The sequence below is a fragment of the Lytechinus pictus genome, chromosome 3 (genome assembly GCF_037042905.1).
Source record: "Lytechinus pictus isolate F3 Inbred chromosome 3, Lp3.0, whole genome shotgun sequence".
NCBI classification, from domain to species: domain Eukaryota; kingdom Metazoa; phylum Echinodermata; class Echinoidea; order Temnopleuroida; family Toxopneustidae; genus Lytechinus; species Lytechinus pictus.
In genome coordinates, this window is record NC_087247.1 from 33580977 (window position 1) to 33591370 (window position 10394).

The following is a 10394-nucleotide window of genomic DNA, read 5'->3' on the forward strand; positions in this document are numbered from 1 at the left end:
TCATTGTTTTCAGTTTATTGTATTTTATTTTGCATGGAAGATAATAAACTTTTATAAATATCGGCAGCAATTTTTCTACCACCTCCTAAAAAGTATTTGCCATAACAAGGATAAACATAGGATAGAAGAAACAACAAATGAAACACAAAATGGTCAACAAGTCAACCTATTCATGGGCATGTCTGAAACATGATTCAGGAGTTGTCGATATTAAGGGGGAAATGTGCCATCCAGTAGAAATCAAGTATCCAAGTTTCTCAGGAAAATACAATTTCCGTGTTATACTAAAAAGTTCACTGTATTTTAAAAGACTCTAGAGAACTGAATCATAAGGATTATTGTTAACCGGTACCTTTATATAGTAAGTTTCTACTCTACATACAAGCTCTAACTTTGATCCATTGCTAGGCCACATTACCAACTTTAGAGATTGAACAAACAATGAAATGATCATGAGATACTTGTACAATCAATTATGACAATCATTCCTATAATTAATCATTGAGCTTTATGTTTAGGGACACAGGTATGTCTAAGTGAAAGTACAGTTAATTTGCTATCAAAGTCATGATCATCGCGTAAAATTATATTTAAGTATTGGATTAATTCCAACACTACATGCAGGAACTGATTGCAAGATAATGTTAAGATGTACTATTACTTTAGTATGTCGGACTCGGATAGCTTGGCATGGTAGTCTTCAAAGCCACTGAAGGGAGCAAAGATGAATCTTTCCCATTGAACAGTAGGGGAAGGCAGGGTAAGTTGAGCATAGGGTAAGTTGAGCCACCACCCCCAGGCCAATAATGAATGAGTCAGACATTGTGGTGGTGCCATACATGTATATTGATGACCCATTGCATAACCCCTAACCCCACCATATTGTTTTCAATGTTGAAACAAAAACAAAAAATCAGAGGGAAAAATACAAATTTACCCCATGGGTGGGGCAAGTTGAGCCATTTAACATCTTTTTTTTTCAAAGGTGACAGTGACTTTCAGTGTGGGGGTAGAATGTTATATATAGGTAAACAAAAATTCCCAAGAATTAAATTTTAAGGCAAGGTATAATATTTCTACAAGATTATGAATAATATAAGTTCTAACATGAACAAAGCAAAAAATGACCCAACTTACCTCGCCTTCCCCTATATCAAATGTAAAATATTGAAATTTTATGATGCTTCTCTAATCTGCCACAGAGAAAGTTTGCACAACAAGCAAGTCATGGGGGAGGGGAGGGGGGGGGACCAAAGAGATAAATGAGCTCTAACCACTATTTCTTTCCAAAGAATACGAAGCACGAATTGTATCATTAAAGTGTACAATTGAATTGATAAATAAAATATGGACCACATTGTACATAAAAAGGTAGAAGGATCATTTCAGCATTAACTATCATTGACACAATGCTAAACCGCTAAACAAACTCGTAGATTCCACAGAAGTTGCAATTGGACTGCAAAAAATGTCATTGTTTTGGCAACAGGGTCGAGTCTGAAATGATTTTTTAGACTGTCTAACACCTTTTTTGCATGAAATAAACCTGGCAGTATATTGGGAGAAAAATGGCAGTACCAACTTCCCAACAAGTAATAGAGCTGGACAATTAGTAGTCTTTAATTGTATGTTTATTGATAAGTACAATCTTTAGCTCAAATGGCTTAACAGATATGTAAAATCATGTCAGCCATGATACATAAATGAATATTTCTGTAATTATATTATTGATGTCTTCAGGGAAATGGCAATCTTCAGAAAAAAACTTCTACTTTAGGCATGTTGTTGCTGTCTTAAAGGAGAATCATATTCTTCTGGGGAAATATTAAGTTTGAGTCATCCGGTTTTCAGGACCAAACACATGTCCCCCCCAAAAAAAAAAAATTAATAAATAAATAATGGCATACCATGAGACCTCTACAGGAAACAATGAATGCGTTCCACATTTAAAAGTAATCATTCAAAAAGTGTTTTCCAGGCTGATTTAAAATTCAATTTAAAAAAAAATCAAAATCAATACATCAAACGAATCTCATCATTTTCAAAGATGCCAAGTCCAAACACTAGCAATGTATGAGATTGTATGCACAGAGAAGTGACTTGATATCAAATGGCCAACATTTGTGTATCATGTGCAAAAATGGCCCTTCTTCATGTCCACTCTGCCATAATAATTTTTTGAAAAAATTATCAAATGAATATGAGGGAAACATCTATCCAATAAATATGGTTATTTTTAAGCAATTGTATATTGATCCTGAACTAAAGAAGTTGGTGAGACTTCACTTTAGAGGGGGAAAATATCAATACTTCACCTTAAATGTATCCTCACCCCCATCCAGTGTAATATTTATATAATATTGACTGGCCTTGAGGAGAACATCAAATATGTCGTCCACAACAGAATCATATTGGCCCGAGTCAATATGGCTCTTTTAAGGGCGATATATTTGATGTTTCCCAAAAGAAGAGCCAGTCAATATTATTATTATTACCTATGGCTGTACTATGTGTTATTCAAGGTATTATTCAGAACAATTTATATGCCTATTTGCTTATCACTCCTGATTTCAGACTTATCATGAACTTTGTGAAGTAACCCTAAGCAATTGTTACCTTGCAGTTGCGCATCATGCATGGCACGAAATAATAACGCATATAAATCTTGCGCTTGGTTTTGTGTATGCACTGGCCACGCTGCGCATGCGTTGGTTCATAAACTGGTTACAACCAGATTTCTCAAATACTGAAATTAGCGATCAAAATCGGCTCCTACTGCACACGCACACTAGCAGAAATATGGCCAATATTGCCCTGTTTTTGTACAGGATTCCTATGGGCAAAGCCCGGGAGGGCATCATGGCAAATGTTTACCTCGTTTGTCTCGGATTGAAAACAGCGAGCGAAATATGATATTTAACTGCTAAGATGCCTTGTATAGGTAATAATCACTTATATCTAGTAAATCTATGTAATTTTTGTAAATGTTACTAAAGAATTGCAAAGACATGATTTACTCTTTGTCACAGATATTCTATGAACATGGGAATGAAATAACTATGAACTCTTATCTTTTATGTCTACTCTCTACATTATGTATTAGATTGACAGTAAAGAATGTTATCTCTTCCCTTTCTTCTTTCCTTTCTTGCCTGTACTGCTCTGTGGTTGCTGTTCACTTCCACCTTGTTTTTGAGTTCTTGATTTTAGCTTGGGGATCATCTCTGTAAGTTGGAACATGACATCTTTTCCTTCAAGTAGACAACAACAAAAAGGTTAATCATACAGATAAGATATAATTGTTAACTTAATGGGGTGGTATTCTGATAGTTAAACCTACCTGTTTAACCATATCAAGCCAAATCTGTAACATAAAAGATTGTGCTGCAACGTTTCATGACACTTTAAGTCTCGCACAACCAAAAGACCAAATTCTTGATGCTACATGTGGTTCTGAAGTTATGTAACATAAATGTACAAATCTAATGCAAATTCTGTATATAGCCAAAAATTCATTGATCTATCATTATTTCTACTGACTAAAAACAATGGATTTCATGTTACTTTTAAGACTGAAATAGTGTCGCTGACGATTTCCATCGAAAACACAATGAAAACAAAGTAAAAAAAAAAGAAATACAAAAGGAATTTAAAAACAATAATAAAAAATAAGGCAAAAGCGATTTTGTGTCTCGCCCACTTCTGAAAATAACCAGAAATAGTGTGATTTGCGAGGGCACGCAACAGAATTGTATCAGAAGTTCATTGTGAAATGACTGGGATGGAATAACACTTGTCATAAGAGTCTTGCACATAAACTTTAATGTTGACCTCAAAATGACCTTTGACCTTACCATGTGACCTACGACTGCAGCATAACATTCAGGTCCCCCAAGTCCATCTACCATCCTAGTTTGGTTGAAAAGTGACTTACGGTTGCAGAGTTAGGTGTCGTAAGATAATCTTGCATGTAAACTTTAAAGTTGACCTGAAAATGACCTCTGACCTTACCATGTGACCTCCGACTGCAGCATAACATGCAGTTCCCTCAAGTCCATCTACCATCAAAGTTTGGTTGAAAAGTGACTTATGGTTGCGGAGTTAGGCGTCATAAGAGAGTCTTGCATATAAACTTTAACGTTGACCTGAAAATGACCTTTGACCTTACCATGTGACCTCCGACTGCAGCATAACATGCAGGTCCCCCAAATTCATCTACCATCCAAGTTTGGTTGAAAAGTGACTTACGATTGTGGAATTATGTGTCATAAGGTTTGTGACGGACCGACGACATTTGGATCCCTAAGTCTCGCCTTCACCTCTGGTCGGCGAGACAAAAATGAAATAGCCATTTATAGTCATTTGATAATAATCCTTAGAGTGTCTAGACCAAAATCTAACAGTTTTTGGACAAGTTATGTTATGCATTAATTAGCATAATTAATCAAAAATTTGAATAATTTTGTTACAAATTGAATTGTGCTTTATAGGGTTAACCCTAGTCTAAACTAGAATCTTAAATGCTGGCTTCATAATATATCCTACATATTCGTGGCAATTAAAATGTACCAATTAAATTCATTATATTATTGAATTTTGCTATTCCCATTTCATGACTCGATTAATTTTATTTTTGAAGCTTTCAACAGCAAGTTAAGAATAATTTTTAATTGGTGAATAAGTTATAACTGGCACTCCATAAAAGTATGGTCAAAGTTTACCCAAGTTTAACTAAACCTTGGCTATCAGAATACCACCCATGGGATTTTTCTTATCAATTTATCCAGGATTTAACTCCCAATAAAAATCATAATTGCAATCTTTAAAGTCATAAACATGATAGAACTTTAATGGCCAAGTGGTAAGTTATTCATTAGGATATCTACAATTTTGTGCCATTTATACCATTGGGAATTCTTCTGAGATGTATGGTATTCATGTGTTGCAGTCTGTTGCGCTGGGCCCAGCGTACAGTCTGCTGCTTATGTCTTTTAAAACAGTTAATTCCAGAAATTTGATATTTTTTCTCATTAAATTTAGTCTCATTTTGGTCTTTAGAAGAAATTGTGGTTATTAAATAACAATCTTTTGTTCAAACCAATACACTGCAAAAACACTCACTAGTCTTGAACTGGTCAGAGACAAATGTTCCATCTGCATTCTTCAGCTGAACTCTTACTCTACCTCTGAAGGTTGGATCTCTGTTTTGATCTCTAGGGTACATCTTGGTGCCCTGGAAAGGAACATAGCATTGTAATCTTCTTGAAATAAAAGACAGTACAATAGGCGGTGCTGCACCATCCCGAGTTTGCTCAATCTCGAGATTTTAGCCCGATCGACCCTCTTCGCGATTAATCTCGAGATTCAAGAAACCCCGTCTCCACCATCGCAAGAAGAGCGATTCCTGCTCGAGCAAGGCATCGATGCATTATGGTCTGACGCCGTGAATGAATAATCCAGAGTGCGTCTGCACCTACAAATTAGCGCGATAATTCGTAAAATAGCGCGCTATTTTGCAAATAAATCCTACGAACTAGCGCAATAATTGCATCTCCATTGCAAATAATCTCGAGATTGTTCAGATCGGGATAATTTGCTGGATCAGAAATAGCGTGCTAATTTGAAAACTCGGGATGGTGCAGACGGCCCTATTGAGCTGTAAAAACCATACCTTGCTTGCTTATCAACACAACATGGCTTTTGCAAAAGACTCAATTTAAAAGTGGAGCGCCTCTGGCAGTCTTGCCTGCATTTCAATATTCAATCAGCAGTGCTGACTTTGAAAATTACTACAAAATAATTATTCACAAAAAACAACATTCATATAATATGGTACTACGTTCATTGACCCTACATGTAAATAACATTTGACCTTGATCAAGTAACCTAAGACTTGTGCAAGATGAGCAATGATACCATAAATTTTCAAAGTTATGATGGCAATTCAACAACTACCTACAACATGGCCAAAGTTCACTGACCCTAAATGACCTTTGACCTTGGTCATGTGACCTGAAACTCAAGCAGGATGTTCAATAATACTTTGTTACCCTTATGTGCAAGTTTCATGAACTCGGTTCATATACTTTTTGTATCATTATATGAATGGCGTTTTTTGTGAATAATTATAGTAGAATAGCCTGATGCAGGTGAAACTGCCAGAGGCGCTCCACTTGTTAAGTTATGACATTTCAAAAACTTAACCATGGGTTAAGATTTTGATATTGATTCCCCCAACATGGTCTAAGTTAATTGACCCTAATGACCTTTGACCCTGGTCATGTGACCTGAAACCAAGGCAGGATGTTCAGTAATACTTGATTACCCTTCATGAACTAGGTCCATATACTTCCTAAGTTCTGTCATTTCAAAAACTTAACCTTAGGTTAAGATCTGCTGTTGACGATGCCGCCTCGGCCCGTCGCCATCGGAAAAGTGGCGCTTATAGTCTCGCTCTGCTTTGCAGGCGAGACAAAAATGGCATGTTTGATAATGATCAAATACATGTATTTACTACCAAACATCACATTAATCTTAACCCAACACCTAAATGTTTTTTTCATTACTATTTCATATAACTTGTAATAACTGGATATACTGAGCACATATCACACAAAATGTATTGAAATAGAACCAAAAACAATGACAATGCTTACTTCTGTTGCAACAGGCAACCCTACTGCTTGGCATACATCTCTCAATTCAGCTAGAGTAGGATTTTCTAAAGCTCTTTCCTTGGGTATTTTTCTCCCTTCTGCATTAGTTTTCTTGCTGTTAATGTACGCTGGATAGATACAGATCCATCTTATTGAAGTATAAAAAAAAAACATTTCAGAGTATAGTATGTGATTATCGACTTTGTGATCGATGAAAAAACTCTAAAAATTGAGGGGAAATCACATATTAAAAAACTATCAAAAATTACAAACCTATTCAGTAGGCCTTCTAAAGAGCATTTGTAACCAACTTTAAGTCTGGACACATTAACTTCTTGTGGTACCATTACCATTTTCTACGTTTTCTAAAATTTGTGATGAAATTGTTTGAGCAACATCTACAATTTTATTGAGTTGGAATCTTTATCAAGCTTCATGAAAACTGCCTATAGATCTATATGCATGAAAAGTGTAATTCTATTCTTGACCAAGGTTTGCATTGAAAGTGTGCAGAATTTCCTGCCAACCAAATTTCTATTATCGTCAACGTTTATCCGAACCGTCATATCCATCAATTTTGGTTAAAAAATTGATTTTGAGATTTGCGATTTGAAAAATTATAATAATGATATTTATAATCACATATTAGATTTTATTATTTGTTAAATATAATAATTTTTATCTATAAATTGTTCTTCAAAACGGCATTTTGTAACATCGTTATAGAAGGTACGTCATACATAAGCGGTTCAAGGGTCAAGCCTATTGTATTTGCATTGTGTACAAATGGATCGAGGGATCTACACGAGATCAGTCTGGTAAGAAACCTCAAATTTTTTACCTTTTTATTAACAAATTTTTGGAACCTTCATACGCATTAGGCGTATGAAGGTTTATGTAGATAATTAAAATCACAAACATTTACGTGATTTCTATCTTCAAAGATAGATTTCCTAGGGAAATCCATCGAGTGTCTCTTATACTGTATGTTATGTATATGGGAGGCGGTTCAAGGCTTCGTGATCAAATGACAATTTATCAAAATCATTAAAATATATGATCACGGAGCTCCTCAAGGCTAAGCCGTGTACAGGAAAATTGAAGGCACGGTGCATGCAAAATTGCAACAAACTCCCGCGAATTTCATAAGAAATTGTGTAAAACCAAGCATGGCAGTGTATCCTATTGCCGGACACCTTTATTTCAGTGCTTTAAAAATGACAACTAGAGGAAATACAATCAAGAAAAATTCGCACTTGCTATTCCAAATATGAAAATTATGAATATGGTAAAATTATTTTATATTTACCAACCATTTTCTTTACATCGCACTTGCCGCATACCCCTCCACGAAAAACAGTTATTTTCGTGCGTGACAAATTACATCATGATTCCGGACGCGCGCCGGACGGGTAAAGATATTCTTGATTATAATGATGTAAGAACAAATTTGTGTGATTTTTTCTTTTTATATTATATCATGAGTAAATTCTAAGTTTTTGATTGCTGTTTTTATATCGATTCTGAGCAGATGTTGGTAATAAATTCGTGTTTGATAACTTATTTTATTTTTTCTTGTTAGCTGCATGTTTCATGGAACTTTCCAATATTATGCTCGTTCGTATCGTGACGCTCATCAAGTTCTATTGATGCGCTGCCGATCGTCGACGGCTCTATACTCACGGTAAACCTCGCGCACGGGTACCTTGAGAACTAGCCGTCGACGATCAGCCACAATACACCACACCTCATCATTCGATCGAAGGAGCGGACGAGATTGAAATTCGGCAGATCAGACCCATATTTCCGTTAGAAAATATATCAATTGTTAATGCAAAACTATGTTATTAGATATTTTAAGCATTTTCTGTCATTTTAGAGATAAATAAGGTAAAAGTTTGATTTTTTCGCCTTGTTTTTGCAATCCTGTTCTATGTATTGCTCTGTGAAATTGAATTGCGGAAGTCTTACGGTACGAAATTGTTTTCGAACGCAGTAATATGCGCGTCCGGAATCATAATAGTGTCCGGTAATACAATACGTGACTATACTTCTACGAAACTTACTGAACGATGTGAATTCAATTCCCCCTAATATGATGAATATCCCTCAAATAGCGTCATTTAAGTGTTGATTTTTCTACTCGGCAATATACGGAGCTTGCTTGCTATTTCCCAAATTTTTCATCTAATTAGCTAAAGAGGGCGCGCGATTCATCTTCATATCAAAGACACTGCAAGGGAAAGACTAGGCACGTAGGTAGAATTTTATATTTTTTTGTTTGATATGTCATCGCTTTCAATGTTTTCCAAAAAGTATTGTCGTCGGCAAAAATAATATAAAAGATCTGTACATTTTTAAGTTATTGCATTCATTGGTGTCTATATTTATCGAATCATGGGAATTGCGCATTACAATGTCTATGAATCAAGAATCTAGTTTAAAAATACAGACAAGCTGAATTAAGGTTGTGAATTGTATTAGCGCCACCAACGACCTTCCTTTTGTAATTGACATGCAAAGGCAACTTTCCAGGCCAAAGTAAGCAATTTTGCTCTTTTTTATATGCTTTTTACATAAAAAATATTTGTAAAATTGAAAATGGAACACTTTTCACCAGAAAAACTAAAGGCTTAAGCCTTTACTAAAGGCAAGCCCTGGTGAGACTGAGAAGCGGAATGAGTTTCAGCTAACATTATTTGCATTACTCAGTCAGTGCCATTGGCAGCCATTAGATTATGAAGCGATGTTAACCGACAACTCTAAATTAGGCCTAAATTCCGTTGCGTAAACACGTTCGTAATGCGAGGTTAGTATAGCATACTATACTAACCCCGCAATACGTGTGAGAGGGGCTGGGTGCCATTATTTTTTAACCTACATGTAAGCGAGTGCCTGAGACTAAACTTTAAAGTAACAGAAAGGACACGGTATGGGACTTTCTAAGTATCGTGAAATTCACCTCAAGCTTGTCATGCTTGTGTGTCGTCGGTGTGTGCAATCATCATGCTCATTGTGTACAAATACATTACAAAGGGGTCGGGTCAATCACTCAGACGATGGGAGTTGAAAAGTCACCAGCCCTGACGAAATAAACGGCAGTGAATGGACTGGTGACTTAAACCAGGATAATGCCATCCAATAATTTCAGACAGAATCACGACTCATTCAATAAACAATTTTTTAACAATCTTACCGGTTTTTATCAGCAGGATTTGTTGACAGATGTGCCATTCTTTCGTAGTTTCGGCTTCTCGATCAAACGCACAACTGCGCATGTGTACCCGTAGCCTTGTATGTATGGTGTCGCAAAATTGACACTATCACAGTAAAAAAATCTGTGTTTGGGGCGAGATCTATAGTATAAGTAGTAATGGTAGTAATATATCTCTATGGTCCAGGGTAACATTAAAACAGGCGCGTTTTTTTTTTTTTTGGGGGGGGGCTTCAGTCCCCAAAGCCCCCCCCCCAAAAAAAAAACTCGCTCAAGTCCCCGAAATGTTTAACCACAAAGAAAAAAATAGATATACCGGTATACTTATGGAGGCCCTATATATGCAGAATTCCATTCATGTCGTCAAGGGCTCTAAAATCAAAGTTAAGTACTATTCGAATTCGAAATTTGGTATCATGTTATAGTAGAATGCCTTGCAACTTTAGAGACTCGGAGATCTATACTAATAGAGAGTTCTATAACTAGTAATATGGTTCGGGGTAACAGAACAGGCACGTTTTTTG

General features: G+C 35.9%; 1 protein-coding gene across 1 annotated transcript; it reads right to left on the bottom strand.

Annotated features, from left to right (window-relative positions):
• Positions 1-3: 3 nt before the first annotated feature.
• Positions 4-9962, bottom strand: LOC129257410 (signal recognition particle 19 kDa protein-like). The gene is made up of 4 exons (XM_054895723.2): positions 9853-9962; positions 6657-6804; positions 5122-5233; positions 4-3251 (listed from the first exon to the last, which is right to left on the bottom strand). Exons 1-4 carry the CDS (start codon positions 9888-9890, stop codon positions 3121-3123), a joined length of 429 nt encoding a protein of 142 aa, XP_054751698.1. The 5' UTR covers positions 9891-9962; the 3' UTR covers positions 4-3120.
• Positions 9963-10394: the final 432 nt, after the last annotated feature.